Below are 24,271 nucleotides of genomic sequence, written 5' to 3' on the forward strand. Positions count from 1 at the left end.
CAGAAGTTTTACTGTTTTTTCAATTCTCCTCCCCATCCCACTGGGAGAGGGGAGGAGTGAGTAAGTGCCTGCTTGGTGCTTAGTTGCTGGCTGGGATTAAGCCACAACACCTAGTTAGACACCTGTAATGTAGGTATCTGCATCCAAGCTAGTTACCTCACGTCCCTGTATACAGACTGGATGGCAGTTGACATGTCCAGGCAGTAATTCTTTTGACCTATTCTAGCTGTCTAATTTAAGGAGAGAGACTCAAGCCCATGAGCTCCCGTTTCTCTCCATTGACTGCAGGTGGTGCAGACAGCTGCCTGGGACACACGTGTCAGCACTGCAGATTTCTGGTGTGAGGTGAGGGTACAGCAGTCCACAGCGCCTGACTGTGGGGTGTCAGCGTGCCAGAAGCTGGGAGTGACAGGACGATGCTGAATGCTCCATCATCTTCCCTTGGATCTAAATCAGTCAGTTGGTGTTAGCAATGCCAAGGTTTTAACCACCAGCAGAAGGAAATCAACTAGTCAATATTTGGGGAGGAACTGTTGTTTTAATATAGCCATTTTTAAGCTTGTTGTCTTGGAAATTACCCTTACGTGGCTGGGTCACAGGACAGTCTGGAATGTCTATATGAAAAGCATCTGCGTGTGTTGCTGCTTTGTTTCAGGTCTACTGTAGTCTCAGAAAACAAAAATTCTTACAAGTAAAAATTGTGACAATCAGACACTAAAAACCACATGTTTGGCATTAGTTCTTATTTACTTAAACAGAATGTAATTTGCTTGCATATTTGTAAAATAATCAAGTATGACTATTTTTTGTCAGGGAAATTGCCTTCTTGCTGCTGGTTTTGTATTGGCTGAGCTTCCAGACTTTTCAGTAGTTCTTTTGGAATGACTTCATGGTCCTTCTTCAGTTCAGCAAACCCAATCAATAATGTAAAATTATAGATAAACAAAGTCATTATTTCAAGCACGGTACTTTGGTGAAATTTCTTTATGTGACAGTGCTGCTTTAAGGCAGTTGCTATGCCTTACAATAATATGGACTAAAAATAATGTATTAATCTCAGATAATACGCTCTGTCTGATAATGAATATTGCAGCAATATGTAGATTTCAATGGGCTTTGCATTGCAAGCAGCATTTCATCCTTTTTGTAGAATGTTTTACAAACTTATTTCGACATGTAGTGCTCTAACAAAGAGCAGATCTGCTTCTATATGTCTGACACCACTGTTGCTTATTACACAGCAAGAATAGCATCATATGTTCAGGGTCTCAGATATGCTCTAGAAATCTTTATGAAGCCAAGGGAAGAGAAGGCATTAGTCAAGCCCTAGAAGACCAGTAAAACTTTTTAGGGGCCCCTCCCAGAGGCAATGTGCTGTTCCCTCAGCCTGGCAGCCTTTCCATCCCTAGGCAGCCCTGATGCAGGAGCCATCTCCATGATAAGCAGTAATGCAAACCCATAACAGGGCATGCATCTCCTTCTTCCCTTGCACGCCTGCGCAGTAAGATACATTATTTTACAGCATGCAGCTCTCTCTCCCTGAAGATGCACAACAGAAGATCTACTTGCAGAGGCTGAGGGCAGAAGTGGGAGAGGCAGAGGGTGATTTTTAGCATCAACTTTTGTGCAGTGTATTGATAAAAATCTAAAGATCCAGAAATTACTCCTTCTCTCTCTAGACTTTTTTCTCCTTAGGGGTTGTAGGCAGAGGGGAACCCCTTTGGCAAAACCATTTTTTCTTTCAAATAATGTCAAGGAAAAGATGGACTGTGTGTATAAACTGTTGATGCTTAAGGCCACTTCTTGTTTTTTGGGAGTAATGGAGAGAAAGTCCTGAATACTTGTAGTAATAGCTGCAGTTAATTAAAAGAAAAGTGATTTGTCATTTGGATGTGACTGTGGTGACCTTTAACGTGAACTCTTCTTTGCGCTGAGCTGAGTGTCTCTAAGTGCTTATATGAAAATGAGATTAGCGGCTTTCACCCTACCCCCCTTCTCTTTGGCTGCATTGTGTGATTGATACATTGGTGATAAAGTGATCATCTTACTTTATTTTTAAATTCTGATGGGTTTTGTTATTGCAATACAGTGTAAGTTAGTTTTGGATACTGCACTAGTGAAAAAGAGTTTCCAAAGCAGACAGACAGCATAGCCACAGTACCAATGTACTCTCTTAAACTGGTATGTATTTTTCAAATCTGAATTTTTCTCCTTAGTTCTCTTTATTTTCTCCCTCCTCTTCTTCAATGTAAATCAACTCCTGTGGTTGATTTTTATGTCTTTTGAAGTTTATAACTGTGCTCCCATCAGCCATTATTTTTCTGCACTGATAAAAACTGTCTGTTTTCCTACTTCAGCTGCAATCATTACTACCATTGTGGTATTCATTATAGGGAACTTTCACCTCAGTTTTTTCTTCTACTTTTAGACAAAATACTTTGTCCTGAGTCTCCAAGAAACATAAACGAGGGTGTTTTGGCAGTACTTGTGTGAACTTTGCTTCTTGCTCCTCTGGTACATCCGCCCTCTGTGAACAAATGCGCATTTTAAAACTAGCACACAATTGGATGGTGATTTTACAGATAGAGAACTGACTAGTGCTGGTCCAGAATTTCTCAATAAAGTATTTTTTTCACTGGAGAATGCTAATTGGTCTAAAGCAAAATCGTGGGAATACATCAGTTTCAATTTTACTTTTCTCCTGAAGATTTCCAAAGTCTGGGATGCATTTTTCCATTGTAGTGAGGCTTTAGAGCAGAAGATTGCACGGTTGCTCCAATGCTCCTGAGGGGAAAATTGGACCCCACACTCACAAAGTAGAACTGCCTGTGCGCCTCCCACCTCCCCACAGACCGTTATGCAGTGGGACTTCTCCTCAGCCTCCTCCAGAATCACTTTACAAGACTTACTAAACATTCATAGAGATTGGTGTGTATGCAGATATGCAAGTGAAAGACACTGGTGACATAAAGCCCTGTAAGGCAGGCAATCACCTGTATTGTGGTTGATGCCCCCACTGTGTCATTATTTCAGGGATGTGTATCCTGTGTCAGAAAATAAAAGGTTTCTGCCATGAAAGGTGTTGCTGGATTGTAAATTGGCTAATGACCCAAGGGCACTATTGATCTGGAAGAGGTGTGCTGTGTCTCAGCCAGCTTAGGGAACCTCTGGGCAGTACTGGACTGTTTGGTTTGGACATACCCTTGCAGCAAGGTTCATCTCTCACAGTGTAATCTCACAGTTAGGCTAAAGTAATTTGGATTTCCGTAGTGGAGAGATGTGCATACTTCTAGGTCCAATCATCTCATCAGTTGTGATCATCTATCTTTTGGAGGTGCCTGCCTTCCCCCCCATTTGCTTGGACAAATGGCTTAAGGAGAGTGATAAAACTAATAATTGCTGAAGTTATATATGAGGAATCCCCCTCTACATGATTTTCTAAGGCCGTGCTGGAGGTCTGTGACTCAAAAAGAAACTGAACCAGTACATCTAAACTTTGGGCCCGTGCAACTACTATAGGTGTGATTTCTCCTACCTACATGAGGTTTAGATAACTCCCTAAGTAAGTACTGACTTCTACAGTGTATTTATATGGCACTGTATAAACTTTATTCTAGTAACATTTGAATTCTCAGAATCCTTTGTTTGTATATAAAAATTAATGTGCCTAAAGCTGTACTAAGGACTTCTACTGCAGGAGTTTGAAAGACCTACATAGCTTTGGGAATTTCTCTTTAGGTACTAACTATGAGCCTTTTGTTTCAGTAATCCAAATGGACCTATGCTATTCTAAAAAGGTTCCTTTTCTTTTTTGTTTTTGTTTTTTATATGCGATATTTTACAAAAAAAAAAAAAAGTTTAGTAACTTGACAGGTGGGTAGTAAAATCAAAGGATACTATTCTGTGCATGCACAGAGATTCTAGGATTTTTGGTGGAAATTTGCCAGTATATGTCCCAGAGGCTTTTGCCAGGATAACAGATTTCCCATCAGCCAGTGATCATTAGGAACAAGGGCCAGGTGGACAGCAACTGTAAATCAAAAGCAGCTTCTACAAAAAAATTTACTTCGCTGCCTGTTTTGAAAGGACGGTAATGCTTAAATGACAGTGTGTTAGGAGACGGGGATATTGTCAAATTGTTCCCTGAAGAAAGCTAATTTGAAAATAAAAGTGCTTTTAGCTTGGTCTATGCAGAAGTATGTTTTCCTGTCTCCCCTGTAACAGTAAGTTACCATGACGGCTGAGTAGATGAATCTAGAGCAAGGACACATTACCATTAGGCTGTCTGTTCTCTCGAATCACAATGTCCCAGATATTGCTCCTCAATACATATTTTACCACACCACTGCTAGGAGTAATATTTTCCTTTTAAGAGAACTATTTAGATTAATTGCATAATAAACTGGAAGAACCAAGGAATTGTGGCTCTGCTGAAGTCCAGGGAAGTTTTACCATTAACTTCATTGGGGCTAATGATTAGCCCTGAAACTGTAACAGAAGTCTGGATGCTAAAAAGAAAAAAAAGTAACTCACCACTTAGGCTATTTTGAGGAACCAGTATGGTGCAGCAAGAAAGGTATCTGTAATATGTATGGGCTCATAGATACCTCTCTGTATGTCATTTTCATTACCTTTATCCATCACAAGCAAACTTTCAAAGATCCTGTTTCCCAGCTTCAGTTCAGTGTCTGTATTGAGTTGTCTCATATAATTGTCTTCTCAAAAATTGATTACATTTATTAATTAATTTAAATTTTAGTCTAAGAAGGGAAAGTCATTTTAAGGTAGTGGCCAAACTGTGCCATTATTGGGATTTTATGTTACTAAACATGTTTACACAAATGTGCTTCAGAATAAAATGCCCCAAAATAGTAGTGTACAATTATAATTCATATAGCACTTCTATCTTTAAAGTGCTTTGCAAACAGTAACTAATTAAACAGGTCCCCTGTGTGTTCAAATATTACAATTATCCACAGGTTAGTGACTTGCTCAAGGCCATGCAGCAAGGCAGAAGATGAGCTGGGATCAGGAATGTCTACCTTCTAGTCCCATGCTTAATCCACTACAGTGTGTTGCTCCAGAATGAAGCTTGAGTCATTTGTGGTTAGATATGTGAAATGTATTTTATTGATAGGGAGGCAGGCATTGTGTAATTGCTTGAAAAGCATGACACCAAAGAATGAATTATAAGTAACATTATGCGTTACTGCTACCCATTTAGCAGTTTGTACACCTATTTGGCAGCTGTTTCCCCAGTGATTCATTATTCACTTTTTTTGTTTTTTCTTTCTAATTCAGCCCAGAAAGCAGAGGCTGTGTGCTTTAAGAAATTCACAGCTGTAGCAAATACTCATCAGTGTGGATTAGATAGCAAAACACTGCCAGAAAAAGCCACAATGAAACTACCTCAGTGAACTGCGAAGAAAAAGAAACTGATAAGAAAAAGAAAGAGCATTGTCCTCTGCTGTCACTTGAGCTAAAATTACTTCTTTTTTCCATTATCTAGATCAGATAAATTTTTATCTTTCCTTTTCCATAAGGCAGTTCCTGTGATTTTGTGACAGACAAACATGCAGCACAATTAAATCTTAATAGCAGTGCTTATACTGACTTACAGAAAAATGTTTCCTGAGTGTTTGGATCAGTGCATTCAAAACAAAAAAAGTTGTGTAGTTGTATTGGGTTTACGTGGCAGGGTTTTTGGTAGCTAGGGTGCTACAGACGTGGCTTCTGTTAGAAGCTGCTGGAAGCTTCCCCCATGTCCGACAGAGCCAATGCCAGCCAGCTCCACAACAGACCCACTGCTGGCCAAGGCCAAGTCTGTCAGCGATGGTGGTAGCACCTCTGGGATAACATATTTAAGAAGGGGAAAAAAACTCTTTCTGGAGAGAGAAGTGAGAGTATGTGAGAGAAAGTGCTCTATAGACACCAAGGTCAGTGAAGAAGGAGGGGCAGGAGGTGCTCCAGGCACGGGAGCAGAGATTCCCCTGCAGCCCGCGGTGCAGCCCATGGTGAGGCAGCTGTGCCCCTGCAGCGATGGGGGGTAACGGGGGAGCAGATCTCCACCTGCAGCCTGGGGAGGAGCCCACACCAGAGCAGGTGGATGCCCGAAGGAGGCTGTGACCCTCTGGGAAGCCCACACTGGAGCAGGCTCCTGGCAGGCCCTGTGGAGAGAGGAGCCCACGCTGGAGCAGGTTTGGCAGCAGGACTTGTGACCCCACGGGGGACCCGTGCTGGAGCAGTTTGTGAAGCACTGCATCTCCGTGGGAAGGACTGACATTGGAAAAGTTAGTGAGGACTGTCTGCCATGGGAGGGATCCCACACTGGAGCAGGAGGAGTGTGAGGAGTCCTCCCTGAGGAGGAAGGAGCAGCAGAGACAACGTATGATGAACTGACCACAACCCCCATTCCCCATCATCCTGCGCCACTGGTGGCGAGGAAGTAGAGAAAATAAGGAGTAAAGTTAAGCCCAGGAAGAAAGGATGGGTGAGGGGAAGGTGTTTTAAGATCTAGTTTTTATTTCTCATTACCCTACTCTGATTTGATTGGTAATAAAGTAATTTTCCCCAGGTCGAGCCTGTTTTGCCTGTGACAGTAATTGGTGAGTGACCTCTCTGCCCTTATCTCAACCCGAGAACCTATTGTTATATTTTGTCTCCCCTGCCCAGTTGAGGAGAGGAGTGATAGCCAGCTTTGGGCACTTGATGTCCAGCCACGGTCAACCCACCACAGTAGGTCGGAGGTATGTAAACTGCATGCAGAGGAGCGCACTATTAAGAAGGGAACACTGTTTAGCAAGGCCTAATTGAGTGAGCACATGAATACAGGGATCTTAAAAAAAAACCCAAACCACATTTTTTCTGCCATTTTCCTATTTTGCTGCACAATGAGAAAAAAGTGTGCTAGGTTTTCCCCTTTATTAGTTCAATCCTCTTTCACTAGTAGTGACTCCACTGCAACCTCTTTTCTGACAGCGGGTTCTTTTTAAGCTGGAGATAAAGAGGAGTGAAAGGAAGTTCCTGGATGATGGATATGGAAGAGTTTTTTGTGCTGAGCCTGTGTGCCAAGGAGATGCCATTCTCCATGTGTATGTGACTGAGGACATGAGCATTATTGATACGGATGCATCAGGAAAAAAATAATTGGAGCTTAAAGCCACCACACGGATGAAGTTACTCTAACTAAAATGAAAGGAACGGGAGGTTGAAACAAGCAGGAAAGCAACATGATGGCTGATATAATGGCATCTAATCCTGTGGTGTGTCAGAAGTAATGATAGTCACAGGCTGCAGAGTCAAGCAGAGCACATTCATTATTATAGCTGTGACAAACTAAAGATGTGTCAAGAGTGAAGTTTTGGGTCCTGTTTTTGTTTATTTACCCTTCTGGGATATCCTGAGTTGCTACAGGATACAGCACTGCAAGGTAATACGAAAACTGAGGCAGGTAGAAAATAAGGAAGAGACCAGGGTGGATCAGAGGAGGCAGCAGTGAGCAAACCACTCTTGCCTAGCATGTATTGCTAAGCTTAGGTAGTATGGAGCAGGCTGGCAGGTACTGAGGTCAGAGACTGCCCTAAAAAATGCTCGTCCTAAGGTCTGCCTAGAGTATTTGCTGCTGGCAGAAATCTCCAGCATTGCAAACAGAGCCTGAAAAATGAAATAACCTGGAAATGAATAGAACCTGCCGGCAGGCATGAAAATAAATGCTTGTATTTATGTTCTCATTAAAAGTCAACAGGAGTCTCAATCTTGTCAAAATATCTCCCTCAATTATTTTCATTAAAAATACGATATCTAGCATAGGGCTGAGATACTGCATGATAAATCAGGGACACACGTTGCTGTCAGATAGACAGATAGCTTCACATAGAAGTCACCATGGTGTTTCTCTTAAGAACTGATGACTATTGCTATCTCTGTGATCAGCTGCTTATCAGGGCCAAAGAGTCAAATAAGTTCACAGGAGGAACTAGAATAATGATCGAAATCTCAGTCATAAAAGTTTCAAAATCAGAGTAACAGGATAATGTTCTATAATAAATTATTTGCTGAAAATTATTTACTCAGCTGAATATGCTGACTCACTTTGCACTCAGTATTTCCACTTCCGAACTACTTGCTGTTTCTGTCACCATATCGTTTCTGAGATTCTTTAGGCACTGCTAAGGCATAATCAAAATAAAATGAATTTTTCCTCTTGCTTGAGAGGAGCTACCAAGTACATGCAGGTCTGTAACAGGTCAGTATACTGTGTGGTGTAGAGGTGCCGCTATCCCCATATGTTTGCAACACACATGAAATACTGGAGGTGCCCAGAACCAGAATAAGCCATAACAGCGTGGGTACTTGAGATGAGGTGCAGATTGCCTGTTTCAGGGGGGTCTGGTGGAGGTGGTGTGAGGTTATAAAATAGGTGCTTGGCTCCAGCAGTGTTTCAGAGCACCTACACAAGGCAACAACACTCTGACAACATAGTCAATACAGAGTTAAATGCTCGGAAGTTCAATGGCAGAACAACCAGCTTCCTAGAGCTGGCTCCATTTACCTGCTAGGTACTTGGCTGTGAATCATCTCTGCTCTCTTTGGCGCTTGGGCTTCTGGCCTGTAGGTGTTCATTAAAATACAGTTATGGGGGAAAAAAAGATGTCTTATGTTCCCAACTTCCCATTGTGGAAAATAAGAGATTAAGTGCTTTGTTCTGAGATTACCTATTTCTACCTGTTTTGAAGCCCAGAGCATGCTCTTCCTACCAGACTTCACCCTGTTAAATGTGACGGCCAGCAGCAGCAGTGGTGCAGCCACCCACTCCTGACATAAAAACCTAGCGGTTATAACACTGACTCAGGAAGCCAGATACCTACATTTGCCAATTCTGGAACACAAGAGTACTGTACAAAAGATATCCAGGAGTGGTGCTACAATGTGCTTTTCCTCTTCTTTTTCCTCCTACACTTACATTTTGGATTGAAAAGTGACTATTACAGAGCTCTTTTATGCCGAATCCATGTTGTCAGGTGTGCTTTAGCCATTTTCATTGCACAGATAACGTTCAAATCCCAGAGGAGAGGGAAGGGTTGGGCATTTCTCCACATGGTTTCTGGATCAGAGAAGGGGCCGGGTGGGAAGCCATAGCCATTTGGTTTTCAGGCCAAACAGAGAGGAACAGAGTATGTTTTAGGTGTCTATGAGATTGGTTGGAGAATGTCTGGGTGTCTTTTGCTTCAGTGCCTGGATACTGTAGGTTCTAACCAGAGTTTTAGTTGTCTGCTAAATTTCCCACTGACAAAAATTCAGCATCCAAGTACTTATCATCCTCACCAATTGTATTTTTGTCTGCCTTATTGCTTATTTTTTAAAAAGGGACCCTTATGAAAAGAAGTGTATAAAATTTAGAGTCATGACTTCTGGGTAACATATTGCTCTTTGTATCAGCTGTAGGAATAAATATTTTTCCAGTAAGACACAGAGATGATTATAAATTAATTGACATGGGAGAGAACAGTCAATGTTATGGTTTCCAATTGCCATTTTTCCAGTGCATATTGATTTCAGTTGAGGGCTAATGGGGTAGGGGAGATTTTGTCCCAGTGCCCTTTGATTAAGTACTGATGCAACTGTGAAATAAAATCCATACCTGGTGATACCATGGGACAGATACCTGAGATATGTTTCTGCAGAAGGGAGAGACTCTACACGGAGAGTGGAAAAAGAAGGTGGAAAAAAAACAGTGTCAGGCTGTGATAGAGCTAATAACTTAGACTGAAAATTCTTTACATTATTTTGTCATCTTCATAGAAGATTTCTGTCATTATCAGAACTGTAACATTTAGCAAATGTTAGAATCAAGCAAACAGTAAAGAAGAAGAGTATTTACTGTACATTTGAAGCAAGGAAATGTGAGAGTTTCAAAAGATGCAGTGTAAAATCTTGGGAGAAAATAGATTATGTGTAGGTTTCCAAGGTCCAATGGAAAGTGCAATTATATAAATCAAGAGAAGTTGCTTTGAAAATTTTTTCTTCACTTTCAACAATTACTATGCCAACCTGGCCATTTTAATTGAGCATTATAAATGATCCAAAATGGTTTCCATTACAAATGCATTCAACTGCTAGTGTGCTAGAAGATTTTTATGATTCATGTTGTTATTCTAATATTTTTGCTAGTTTCTTGGGCGTTGGCCTCAAACTAATTTCATGGTACATTTGAGGTCTAAACCACAGAGAGAACTGAAGGGGGTTATTCATGGACTTGGCTTTCTACAGGTTTCTCTCTTTTTTTTTTTTTCCCTAACGTGTTGGAACTGTTTCCAAAAGCCAGCAGTATGATGCTTCTTGTTTGAGCACATGCAGTAGATCAAAATTTGTCAGTGAAAAGGAGCATTCTGCATAGTCTAGATCCCAACATAGGAGTTTATACATCTATGACATCATATATTTGTGGTATTCAATATTACAAATAATATTCTAGAAGATTATCTATTTTCCCTGGAGTCTCGGTTTCAAGTAAAAAGTGTTAAAGTCTAGGTTTTTCCGTCATATATTGCGAATAATACTACATAAGCAGCAGAATTCTGGGAGCAGACATTTGCTCCAACCTCTGTTTCCTCATCATGCAATGTCTGCTTGCTCTGGATTCTAGTTAATGTTTTCCTCTTGGTCACTGATTATTTTTTAATAAGAAAATATGATCCACCATGATCCAGAATTATCACCAAGTGACACCTGGATCCTTAAAATTTGACTCTGCTTGGATACAAATTAATGGCAGAGCTCCTAATGACTTGCTTAGCATTAGTCAGGACCTCTACAGAACAATTTCAGTTTAAGAAGGAGCTTTAGGTGAATCCTAAACTAAAGTCCCTTCCACAATAAGGCCATGTGCTTACTTTGCAGTAAGTGTTCCTCAAGCATGTCTAAGTCCCCTGCAATTGTTTGGGGTAATTTAAATTTCCTAATTGTCTGTGTTCAATTTCCAGAGAGAGCATGTGGGGCTGTGCCAGGTCAGCTGTTAACCCTTTTCGTTTTTTCAACTCCAGGTATGAAGCATTTTATTGTGTATTATATAATGTTCTGTTTTATTGACAAAGTCTAGTAGCAGTGCTTTTCAGCTTTCTTTCCTTCTTTATGTCACAGCTGGGGGATATGTGGGGACTCGGCAAGGTCTGAAGTTGACTTTTGCTGTTGCTGTGTTGGGTCTGGGAGGATGGTGGTGTGCATCATGGGAAAGCTGCATATTTTTTTTTCAAAATCCCAATAACTAAAATATGAGAATAGGAAAAAAATAACCTGTCTGATATTCACTAATGCAGTTTAAAATGTTGAAAATACTCTACTGAAATTCAGTAACAAAGTTAATGTGAATCAACAGCTCATGTTACAATGACTTGTTGCCAGCTACCATGAAACAGTCGACAAGCAAAGCTGTAAAATATAGGAAAAGGTCTTTGCAAATGTCTCCTTGCTTTCTTTTCATGGAGGCAAACATTTAAAAACCTTACTGTCTAATGCTCCTAGTAGATGCCCTGCTTTAGAATGCAGAGTTTATATACAAATCCAGTGGGGAGGTGACTGGGAGGTTTCAGCAAGCGTTGTGATGCCATAACATACCTCGGGTTCACCTCACTTGCCCAAGTAGAAATGATGTCATATGACAGAAGGGATGTACCAACACTGATAGGGTTCTTGTTTTTGTTGGATTCGTTGCTGTTGTTTTATTGGGTTTTAAAATACTGTTCAATTAAATGTCCACTCTCAGTGTGCTTGCTTGCTTGTTTGTCCTCCTCCTTTCTTTTGTTGGTTTTGTGGTCCCCTAAAGAGATTGCTTTGGAGTTGTGTTCACTGTGTGACAGGTGTAAACCCATCAACTCAATGCTTTATGAGCTTTTGGTAATTCATGGGCCTTCTATCTGTGGAGTACAGAAGGAAAACCAAGTTCACATTCAGTATAAGCAAATCAGTTGCAGAATAAATCTTAATTCTCCACATGTTTAAGTAGAGCTAAGCTCTATAATAAAATTAAGAAGACAGCATGTTTAAGAGCAATTACACTTTTAAATTGCTAATGAGTAGTCAAATACAGAAATCATTCCTCAAATCTACTCCTAAGTCCAATTTGTAGTTAATTGCATTACAACTGGTATATTTGTATTAAAAATTTGCAGGATCTTATTACTCAAACATTTTCAAAGTAACAGCAGCAGCGACTTCTCTGATAAAGCCAATACAAAGCTTTTAAGGTTTCCTTGGGTATGAAATTGAGATGGTATGTTTATTTTTTAAAAAATCCTTAGAGTGTTCTTCGATCTGATTGAAGTTATCAGTGCAACTTCAGAAATTAAGAGCCTGCCAGTTTCCCAAAATGTTGTGTTTCTAAAATAAATTTATATTTCAGATACAGTTTTGAATGCAGGCTCCTTTACCAAAATTAGCAATAATATTTTATATAATCAACAATGATATTAGCTTCTGTTCTACAGGAAGCATTTTCAAGGAGGATGCTTATGTTGTCAATTTTTTGCTCTTTTTTTTTAATGTTATCAGTATTTTACTGAAAAAATTGCTCATGAATTTACATGTAGAGTTTATGCATTCCATGACAATGGACATGAGGTCCTACTACTGAGGCCCTCTGAACAACATGCATGGCTAGATATAGATGATGATGGCGTAAGTCATCTCATGTACCAATTCTAAACCACTGAAAGTTTGTTGGCTCTGACTGGCGTGAGGTGAGACTGAAATGTAGTGTTTTGGTGAGGCAAATAGCTGCTAATAAAACTTGAAAAAGAGATGTACGATCTTCTATGTCTTTTTAAAATAAAGGATCAGGTTGTTCAAGAAAGTCGCATCTGTCAAAACTTGTTTAGGCCATGTGGACCTGTCTGTAGAGTGAAAGGTGGAAATGAGATCAATGAGATGAATGCTGTAAGTCAGGGTATTATTGGAAAGTATGAATTCTTATGGTGCACTTAAAACTGCTCCCAGTTCTAGGAGTATTCCTCACAGCTGGTCTAGCCTCTTGGAGTACAGTGTTATTGCAGTTTAGGAACAGTAACTGCTTGTCAGAAGTGAATTCTGCTACAATTAAGTACAGCTACGTGTGTATATATTTCATCTGAATGAAATTTCATTCCTGCCCAGTTTTGGGGTTTTTTTCAATTTTGTATTGCTAAAGTTATCTTTTTCCACTAAATGTCAAGAAAGTTATTCTTCCATAAAATTACACTAAAAATGATGATATTCTAGTGATGAAAATGAATTCTTAGATATTTGATTTTCTTTGTGGTGGCAGGGACCAAACAGAATGGATCACAAAGTCTTGAAGAAACGTTTTTTGTAGGCTCCTTTCCCCTTTTTTTATTGGGCTTATGAAATTTACTAAAAGGTGTAAGTTTTACTCAAACCCAATTCCACACAAATGTTCTGCATCTGCTGACCTCTGTGGATAGCCACAGGCTGGGTCTGTTGCTCCAATCCATACATGTCTAACTGTTCTTTTCCTATAAAATGTTGAACATTTTGTCCATACTGCCTTCCCTGATCCAGAAGTGCCCTGATCCACCATTTCATTGGTGGCAAAGTAATACTCTGTGAGTTGCAGATGTTGGTGGGCACAACATGCCTCTTCATCCTTGGTGTCTCACAAAATACTGCTTTTGCTCTTGTATAATTTACCCCTGTTCTTCTTTTTAACACCTCATTCCACAGGCTGGGCCAGATGGGAGATGTTTGGCAGCTGGAGGACCCAGATGCCAGTTTCTGGAATATAGCTTTCCTGCATTGGCATGTGGATTCATGGCTGGCTTCTTGGCTTGCACCTCTGCTAGCTTCTTGGCTAGCTGTCTAGCTGGCAGCTGTAGCACTGCCTCTGGGGCTATGTTAGGGTCAAGCTGCTATGGAGTTGGATGACTTTCCTGATCTGAATTACCCTGCCCGACACCATTTTCACCTTAGTTTGCTTTGACTCTCCACTATTCAAAGACAAATGTTTGCACTGTTCTGTTTTATTCCTGCCATTTGTAAGACTAACTTGAAGCAGTAGTTCTCATTTGTCACCAGTTCAAAAAGAAAATAAGCATTGCAGAGTACACTGTTTCACTTGTTAGGATTCCCATTCAGTTAGCAGAAATGTAAGGCCCGAGTCTGTACTTGCAATTCATCTCTGGGACCAAATCATAACTACAGAGCACAGGCTCACAGGCTTCAAAAAAAATGTATTTCTTATGTCTAAAATTTCATAGCTTTCAACCATGAGTGAATCTAGCCTCTGTCAAACAGAAAAAAAATACACATTTGGGGAGACAATCTGGATAATTTTTTAAGGAAAAGGATAAAGAATAATGAGGATGATAATAAATAGGATATTACTGGTAATACATAAGAGCACTGCCAGAAGAAAGCACTTGATCTTCTGTTTACCTGATTTGGAATGTCCACATTACATACTTTAGTTTTACCTATGGTTTTTTGTTTTGTTTTCTTTTGGGTTTTTTTTTTTCATAAATGAGGTAGTGAAAAAGAAGTGCATCTATGATAGCCAAAGCACTTGAAGTAATTCCCTAATCTACATCTTTTCCTCCATGCAGCTCAGTGCATAAACATTACTTTCAGTGGGAAAAATTGCAAAACCAGGAGGTCACCAAGACTCTGGATACTTAAAGTACAGATTAGTCATACTGGCTATGGAATTTTTATTCCCTCAGCTGCAGTAACAGTATGTTGTGCTACACTGGAGTCAGTGGTATCCCTATTACATGCTCACAAAACTTTTTTAATGTTGAGCAAATATCACTTGTGCCTGCTTTGGACACAAAACTCCTAACTGTATGTTAAGGTTAGGCTTTGCAGGGTGATCTGACCTCTGAGGAAAAGCACCTGAATCCCCCGTTATAATCACTGTAGACAAGTGCACGTCTCAGGAGTAACGAAAAAGGAGACTGTACCCATCTAGTTTAGGTGTATACTCCTCTTCACCAACAGCCTATGGAGTGTAAGTGCTTCCATAGGAATACAGCCATGTTACGTTCTGGACTATATAGGGAACCAGTAGGAAATAAAGGCATGTTTCACTCAGAGGTAGTTGGTATAGCCCTTTGCAGGTGGTAACGGAGGAGAGACAATTCTTTTGAAAAACAAGCTGGCAGCAGCAACAGCAGTATTCCCACCTCTGTAGGAGAGCTTTGTTAACTAGCTTGACAACACAAAGTGGGAGACATGAGGTTTAGGTTCTCAGCACAAGCATCACAGGGGTGTTTTAATTACTGAGCTCCTTGGCACAGGCCTAATCAGGTGAGATACTTGGGCAGCAGTGGTGTCTCTCATCTCCCTTCTTACTGAATATGGGGGATGGTATAGGCAGGAGCACATGGATGGGATGGGAAGGAGAGTGCATAAGAAGAGCCTGAACCCTACCTGGGTGTGGTCAGGACTGGGACTGTAGGCTCCATTCCCTGGAGCACCATCAGGCCAGAAACAGCCGTGGGTACTGAAATAGAGCTTTCACCCTTCCCCTCTTGGAGGTGAGTGTCCAGATTTCTAGTATGGAGCCAGGATCCCCATTTTTTGTCCTACCTTTTAGCCTCATGGTTCTTCCATTCCTGGTTGCAGAGTAGCCTCGCTTTCATGGATTGTCATGCAGAAGGCCTTGAGTCCTTATATCCAGATTATTCCTGGGGTGATGGAGATATTGAATCAACCTTCTGTCTGAGAAGGACATACAACCAAAGTCTCTCCTTCCCTGGGTGAATTACTTGACTGCAAGGCTACAGTAAAACACCTTGCCAGTGCCACCACCACCAAAACTGCCTGCCTTTTGGGGCTTCCTCACAAGACATAGGGAAAGTTCAGGACATTGCCGTGCATGGAGGTGGAAAATGGGCACCTGCCAGAACAAGTATGTGTGAACATGTGCCTTGAGGTTGGTACTTGAAGAAGCTCCAGCTTAACAGTGAAGGACCTCATAAGTTTAGGGACATGCTGAGTGGGACTGTTCATGGGACAGTGGATGGGAATGCAGTTGTGGACCTAGGAAGGCTTATGGGTGCCTGCCTCCCAAATCAGGGTTTCAGTGTGCTGGTTTCTAGACTTCTCTATGTATTTCACTTTCCAAACTATATTTTCTCCTTTGAAATGAGCAAGCTTTCAGTGGATTTTAATGTAGTAGAATTTTGTTATTCTACTATTTAGAGTATTCCTTTTCCCTGTTTACCTGTTTCTGCCCTTTTGACTATGAAAGGATGGGTTTGGCTGTCCTTAATTTTTACATCTCAGCCACAATTTCCGCCCCATTTGAAGAGATTCTTGTCACTTTCTGTATTCCAGTGACTTTGGAAGTCATAGGTAAGGCAGAACAAATTATCTTCTTTTTTTTTTTTTTTTAAAAAAAAGCAACTATGTTGTCCCTTATGTATTCTTTCCAAGCAGAGAAACAATGCGTGCTGTTAAAAGAGGAAAATAAACAACTGCAAAGATGTTTTTCCCTTCCCTTGCACCTCCAGTACATTCTGTAACCCAGTTACTGTAATTGTTTTTAAACTTTTTAAAACTTTTTTTACTGTCAAAAGGTTGTGGTAAAACAAGTGTTTCTCATAAGGCCAGTGTGACCGCAAGGGATGTAAAGAGATGACAGAGCAAACAGAAAATCTCGTGTTTTGTTTATCAACTTTTTTTTTTTTTTTTCCTAATCGCAGATATTTGGAGAGAGAATCTGTTTACTTCAGTGAAAGACTAGCTTAGAGTTTGCTGATTCCCAAGGCAAAAAGAAGGCATAGTTTCCAACTTGCAGGCTATTCAGTGTGTATGATGAGCTGAAGTCATTTGTGGATTTGTATGTTGCATTTTGACGTGATTAAATGTTTTAAGTCTATTGATTTCATGCTGGGGATTAATGATGCTGAATGAAAGAACATCAAAGAATAAAACGTGTTTACATGCACGATTAAAATACCTTAAAAAAGAGCCAGAGTACCTATTATTGGATAGAAATGAGATAAGAGCAGTGTAGGACCAATCATGCATTCTGCATCGAAAGGAAAATGAATTAACTTCTTCAGGCATAGAAAGAAGAAAAGCAAAGATTTGATAAGGATTGACTGTACCTTTCTGAATGCTTAACACTTGTGTTTGACTCGTTATTTTGGAAGAGGGATTAAGGAGGTTTCATTATCAGTTACTGCAGATCTGTTTTACTGAATCAATCAAAGCATGATGCTTAGCTGCTTGGGATTAATGAGACAATCTTTTAACTGGAGAACTTGTTGGTAACAGCATGTTAATAAAGGACAAGACCCAGAGATACTCAATGCAACCTTGAACATGAGATACAGTAAAGGTGATGTTTGCTACCTTGAATTTGCATAATATTCTTAGATCTGTTTGCCTTAGCATATTAACTCAAAAATATATTGTTAACTTAAAATGTTCATAGTGCTAATTGTTTTGTATCTGCTCTCTGCAAATGTTCCTAATGGCTGTCTAGATTCATGGGTCATATCTGGATCTGCGGTTAGGTATCACATTCTGTTTACCAAGGTAATAGTAGGTGAAGATGGAAAAGACCTATTTGCTTGTTTAATCCATCCTTTTGAAAGCACAATATAGGCTCTTCCAATAGTAGTATTAGTGTTAGTACCCCTGATATTAGCCAGAATGCTAGGGAGATAATTTATTTGTGCTGTATCTATGGAGAAGGATGCCTTAATGATCAAGTTAGCATGTGAATACTTGGTGCACATGAAATACTCCCTACTGAGCTAGGGAGAAGTTTAAATGTGCTATCTAATACAGCTGAGTAAATACCTGATGAGACCAGCTCGTGTACACGTTTGTTTTTTCTCTGCTGATGCTCTGATCTGGATTAGCATATGTGAGATTAATTCAGCAGTCTGATACACACTACAATTCGTTTGTCTCAGAAGAGGTTGAATGATTATCCTGAGTTTGGGGCAGCAGAGTGTGTGTGTGTGTGGGGGGGGGGGGGGGGGGTGACAATGTGAGGTTATTTTTTTCCCCCACTTCCACTGCTTAATACAAGACCTGAAGCCCTTAGTTACAGAACAAAGCGTCTGAGCAGTAACTGAGCTTGAGCAAACCCAAGAGAAGAGTAATGACTGTTCCTTGCAAGCTTCCTGCCTTGGTGCAGGTGCAGGAATCAGGAGGGCCTGAATAATTCATAAGGTGCAAATTAGCCCCAGCTTGCTCCCGCTGCTTGAATTTTGCTTCTGCTTACCTACCTAGTTGCTAGAAAGAACAGAAATAAAGGAAGCTTGGGAAACTAGGGAGAGCCAGGCAAAAAGTGTTACAGTTTAAAGGCCAATGTCACAGAGACTGCTGAATACTGGGTGTGTTTGAAGGCTTGGTGCTTATTGCAGAACTGGACTGTGCATTGATTATTCATGAAGAGTTTTCTCAGGAAGAAGGAAACTCTGGGGACCAATTCTATTGCTCTTGGAGGGGGAAAAAAACTTCCTTTTAAGAATTAGGTTTTTCCCTCTTTTATAGTTATTTTTTCTAAAAAATACTGCTTAAGAAAAAATAATCTTAAAAGGTCATTTAAAGCCTCTTAAGCTGTTTCAGAGAGTATGCATTTATGGTGTCATTGAACTCAAGGGTCCAGAGAAATTTGATGAGAAATTGTGTATGTTAGGATGGTTACTGCCTTGAGTAAACGTGGATTCCAAGAGCTTGTATGAAACTAGGCATATTTGGAAATGCAGTGTGTAATTAACTTGTATTTTTATCATTTAAAAGGCAGCATTGCTCCCTTTACAATACTGTTAGTGATGTTTACCTTTTCTGTTGGATTACTTAGCTGCTTTTCTGCCCAGAAGAACAAAATGAAAGGTGAGTGGTGCTTAATCTGTCTGCTGCACATTGCAGCTCACCCAAGTATCAAGGAAGAGGTTTTGTTGAGCGCTGTTGTTCTGGGAGAAAGGAATTCCTGACACAAATCTTTGAACAGTTTGTGTGTTGCCACACAGTACCGAGAGGAGCTGGTCTGAAAAAGGCAGATTGTTTCTGCTGTGTACCTGAATATCCCTTTGACATCTCTCATGTGGGAGGTGGAAACATCTGACAGCCCCATCAGGAGCAGGAACAAGGTAGTTAGTTCTCCCTATCAGCAGGTGTTCGTATGGAACAAAACTCTCCTAATGTTTTTGCTGTGCTCAGGATCAAAAGAGAAGAACAACAGGAAAAAAAGGCTTCTTTTTAGTGGTTTTGGGGAGGTTTCTGGTTTTTGGTTTGGTTTTCTTTCAATATATACCTCTTCTTTCTCCATTCCCTTCTACCCCGCCCCCTCTTGGCTCCCACGTGCCGCAGCTAGATCACGTTGCCATCATCTGTTTTTGTATTTCCCTCATTCGGGTGGCTGGAATAGGAGCTGGCTCTCATTTCTAGCTGATTCTGTCATTTCCGCTAGGCCCCAGCTTGGGTGAACGCCAAGACCAACAGGTGATCCTTGTAGCTGCAAAACAGCAGGAAGGAGGCTGTGCATGTAGGAGACAGTGCTCCAGAGGGGCTGCCTGGCCCTGCTCCATCTTTCTGTATAATTAACGCCCCCCTCCCCAGCCCCCCATACCAAGCAGAAAATCTGTGCAGAACAGCTCAGCTGCGGCAGCCGTCGTAGGGAAAATGTTAATAAAGAGTCCTGGAAGAATATCGGCTCTGCGAGCACAGAGGCGCACTCCGTCTTAGAAAGAAACCATGGTTGGTCCTTTATAGGAACAGGGGCAAAATTGTATTAGCTGCTGAAAAGTTATACATGCACTTTGTCAACCGTTGCAGGAAAATAAGCATTTCGATATATTTCAGTGCTATGCTCACGGGCTTTTTTATTTGTATAGGAACTAGTTTGGAATTAGGTGATAGTTCAGTTAAGCTTTTCTCTCCAAGAAGTACCTTGTGAAATCACGTGGAAATTACTTGGGCAGAGAGGTAGCTCTGGTCAGGAAGGGCCATCTCGAGCTGTAGAGCTGGGGGCAGCCAGTGCCGGAGCCATGCAGGCTCTGCATACTCTGGGTGTCTGCGCCAGGGAGGCAGGGCTGTGCAGGGCTTTGCAGGGGTAATTTTTAGAACACATGAAAAACTTCCAGGAATCCTCAAGACCACCTCAAAGAACTATTTTTTTTTTTTTTAAGAGGAACCTCCTAAAGGATTTTTTTTTTTTTTTTAATGAAAACAAAGTTCTATTTAGGAGATGACAGTGGCTCAACAAAACCAGTTTCAAAACATATTGCCAAGGCTTAGGTTAACCTCTTGGCATATACCATAATGTGAGATAATGTGTCCCTGGAAACCCTAACTGCATGTTAGTATTTGTGAGGCAGGCTGATATTTTAAGATAGACACTTGGTAGCCTTAATCCTCTGCAAAATAGATAATATCTCAGATTCTTTTAGCCAGTTCACATGGAAGCCAAATTGCTTTTTCTACCTGTGGAATCAGTGGTAGCGGTTTGAAAGCTGAAGGTTGTATTATAGACAAGGTATACGTTTTCTGTATGCACTTCTGTAGGGAGCTGGGCTCACTCTCAATGCGCCACAGCACATCTCCGCAGCAAAGGTAGGCTGCCGGGAGAAACGAACTGGGAAGCCTCGATCAGCTCCGCCGGTGAAAATGAGGTATTGCAGCAGATCTGCACAACAGCAAGCATTCGTCTTGCCTGACCATTCCGGCTATATGCTAGCCAGAAACACAAACTGCAAGGAGAGTAAACTCGGTTATGAAACATCAACATATTTAGTAATGCTTCTAGCAGCTAGCAGTTTGCAATCCTTTTAACTAAGCCGGCAATCGTTTCTCCGTGCATTGTTCTGCAGTTTGTCAGCCATCTGAAGGGGGAGGAAGCGCCCTACCAGGGACACATTACATCTCAGGAGTACAGTCATGTGTGTGGAAACCTAAAGATGATCCAAGATCTGAACTGGCAGCAGATTGTTCAGGAATACATGATTTACATCCCTTGGCCGTGTCTCCCCATGCTGAGTGGTGTACCAGTGGACACTAGCATCTCAAATTTTTTTTTACCTTGTGCCCCTTCCTTTCTCAGTACTGGTTTGCTGCCTTTGCCCCCTTCCAAGACCTCTGGTATATGAGGTTATTAGAAGGGAATGAGGTATTTTCATGAAAATGTTCTGAATTTTTCTTTTCTCTCTGTATCATATGAGACTGTTCTACTCCCTGTGTTTGCCATGGGTCCTGGACAAACCTGAATAGTCACTCTGGGAGCCTCTGCTTTCCTTCTTGCTTCCCCTTGGGTTAAGGGGCTCATGGGAATGATTTCTTTCTTGGGTGCTTGCCTCTGGCTCCAGTGACCTCTATAAACCCCCATGGACATGGCAGGATGAAGTGGAAGCTTTTATCAGTAGGGTGGTTAGGGAGCCCAGTGACTCCATTTCATGAGGAGACAGCAGTACCAGTTGGGGAGACTGGAGAGCAAGCAGGAATACTTCCCGCATATGGCTCGCTGCATATGGCTCAATGCAGCCTGGTCTGGGCAAAAGCCCTCCTTAAAGTACTGCAGGCAGGAGAAGAGCATCCTTCGGTGGCCCCCAGAAAGTCAAGTTTTCCAGTGCATTTGGCAGACAGCCTGGAGCAGATCCATTCCTTATGCCAGCCCTGTGGAGCACCACCCCTCGCAGTTCTCCCTCCTGCTGCAGCACATACCTTACTATTATTAATAGTCCGGAGGCGCCAACAGCATGCTTTGTTCTGGATGGTATGTGGTTGCCCAAAGAGCAGGGAACTGTGTGACGATTGTTTTTGTACTGGTAGAGAGATTTGGTAATGAGCGCTGTAATTTTTCCTGTTGTGTTTTGTTTGTTTTTTTTTAATGTACCTTCTTCTCTTCTGCCTCCTGGCCCCACTGCACTCAGCAGATGAAGGATGCTGTAATCCCTCTGGCATAGGAGAGGGTAGTGTTGTCAGGACACGGAGGTGCATGGGAGCGACAGGCTCACATGGCATTGTAGCGCTTCAGTGGGAGTAGGTCAGCTACACCTACACTGTTCCCTAAACAGTGACCCCTAAAAATCAAATGAAGAGTAAGCAAGAGAAACTTGCGCTGCGAGCATGCAGAGTCATTGGTGCATTATGTAGTGAGTAGGGAAGCGAGCTGCTCCTGTGCATTTGGCCTGGTGCATCTTAGCCCAAAGTCACGGACTTTACTGTGCCATGACTGTGAAACCAGTGAACGCTTCAAAATCTGTGGCTACTGTTTGTAGAACTGTAAATCTTTAATTGTCATATTTACTTTGAAAGTGACAAAACTTTCAAATAAATCTGATTTCAGGCTTCAAAACCTAAGTGAAAAAATATGCAGATTAGCATGTGAGCAAACAGCACTTTTGGAAAAAAACCCAGTGGATTTGAAAAGCATTCTAACAAAGTGTCCAGTCACAGGGATTCCTCTGAACTCAGTGTGGAATAAGAATAGGCAGCATGCGCTGAACCTCATGTCCCCCAGATTAGTAACTGTTTAATGTTATTCCTGTAACCCGTATACTTCCTCTTGTTACACCACCTCCTCCTGTTTTTCCACCCTCTGTAGTTCTACCATTTCACCAAGTATTAGCTCACTGCGGCACATAGTTAGTCTTTTTAACTACTTTGTGAAGTACCTAGTGCTCTTTTGGGTGCCATAGAAGTAATAATAATAATAATAATAATAATAATTTTTCAGGTGTACTGTCAAGTTCTTGTATTGTTTGTTGTGCAGACACAAAGTTAGGGCGACTGCTGAATGCTGATAACTCAGCTGTAAGGTAAACCTCTAACACAGGAAGGGAAATTGTCTGGTTTATTTATGAATGCGCTCAGAAACAATGTCTGCCTTCCAGTATACCCGTGCTTTTTTAGGATAGCGCATTTTACTTGGATGCAGGATCGCCAAAGGTCAATAATAATCAGGGCTAAATTGCTTACAGCGCAAAGGTAGTGAAACGCTCTCATTACACTGGTCATCATTTTCATTGTTAATTCAATGTTGTTTAACTTTTTACTGGTTTCTACATTACAAATGTGGTAGTGAGACAGCCAGGCTGAGCCATCTGCTGCTGGTGCTTGCAAGGTACAAAAAGGCACCACAAAGAAAATTGATTGACTGTAGTTGACCGAATTAGGGAGAGACCTTACTTGAACCAGCTATAACTGGAGAGAAGTGTAAACTGGCTTTAATTCTCTCGCAGACCTCTGAATATTAAGGATGTACACAGCAGTAGGGAGGACACATTCAGAGTCGGGTCATGTTCGGGATCACATCCCCTCAGCTTTCTCGTTGTCACTGTGGTTGTTTGCAGCCGAGGGGAATTCTGTGGCTTTTGGACTTAATGTTAGATACGTAATTGGGTGAAGAATTAATGTAAACTTAAAATAATTCAGTTTCACAGTCATTACGCTCCATAGCTTTAAATTATTTAGCTTTGTGTCTCCAGTATCTCCCAAAAGCCCTGCCATTACTGATCGTCTGACTCTCTTTATTAGCTTATATTTTTCCCTAAAAGCAAGGCCTCATGTACAGTGTAATTATCCAGCAGTGCCGATTAGCTGCATAATTCTCTTTTCTGTAAAACTGCTGTGTAAATTACTTTTCATTTCACAAAAATGACTCATCAGGCAATTTTGTGGAGGGTTTTTTGGTGGTGGGTTTTTTTTTTTTAGGTTCCCCTTTCCCATCCATCCTCTCATCACTGTGTCATGGTAATATCGTTAAATACTGTTGTGTATGATCTTGATGCAAGCACTAAGCACTACAGTGATGTCAGTGGAGAAAATTGAAGTGGTTTCCATGGTATTGTAACTTCTACGACCAGACCTGATGAGCAAAAGTTGCTAAGATATCCTGCTCTTAGAGGAGGGATGTTTTTAGAGAAAATTGTCTTAACAGTGAGATCAAGGAGACTTGGTTGGTTGAGCTAGCTGTTGAAATCTCCACCACTTCTCAACCTTTCAGACTGCTCATTCCTGCTTTCCAGTATGCTTCAGTCACCTCAGCAGCCTACATGTCCTATTCTTTTTTGCTGTTGTCCCTTTCCCATTTGCCTTGGCAATGGCTCCTCACCCTTTCTGCAGCCTCTCACACCAAGACCGAGAAGCCCACTCACCACCTTCCTGTGTCCTTAGATATTTCTTTATGCTCTCTACACCTGCTTCCTGGGCTAGATGATACTGAGAAGATGGCATGTCCTTATGGGACTATAAAATACTCTTGAATAGGAAATGGTACTGTGCTCATCAGCTTGTCATCTGGATTCAACCTGAACAAAACAAT

General features: G+C 41.2%; 1 protein-coding gene across 6 annotated transcripts in view; it reads left to right on the forward strand.

The window, feature by feature from the left end:
* The window catches only part of KLF12 (KLF transcription factor 12), a 240,670-nt gene that overhangs the window by 169,459 nt on the left and 46,940 nt on the right, over positions 1 to 24,271 (forward strand). For 5 of the 6 annotated variants that reach the window (XM_074912050.1, XM_074912040.1, XM_074912024.1 and 2 more), the window contains one exon: positions 10,983 to 11,042. The exons of the other annotated variant lie outside the window; for it this stretch is intronic. In XM_074912050.1, coding sequence (XP_074768151.1) covers positions 10,983 to 11,042 — 60 coding nt within the window. The remainder of the gene's footprint in view (positions 1 to 10,982; positions 11,043 to 24,271) is intronic. 6 annotated transcript variants of the gene reach the window in all.

This window comes from Athene noctua, chromosome 1, assembly GCF_965140245.1.
Source record: "Athene noctua chromosome 1, bAthNoc1.hap1.1, whole genome shotgun sequence".
NCBI lineage: Eukaryota > Metazoa > Chordata > Aves > Strigiformes > Strigidae > Athene > Athene noctua.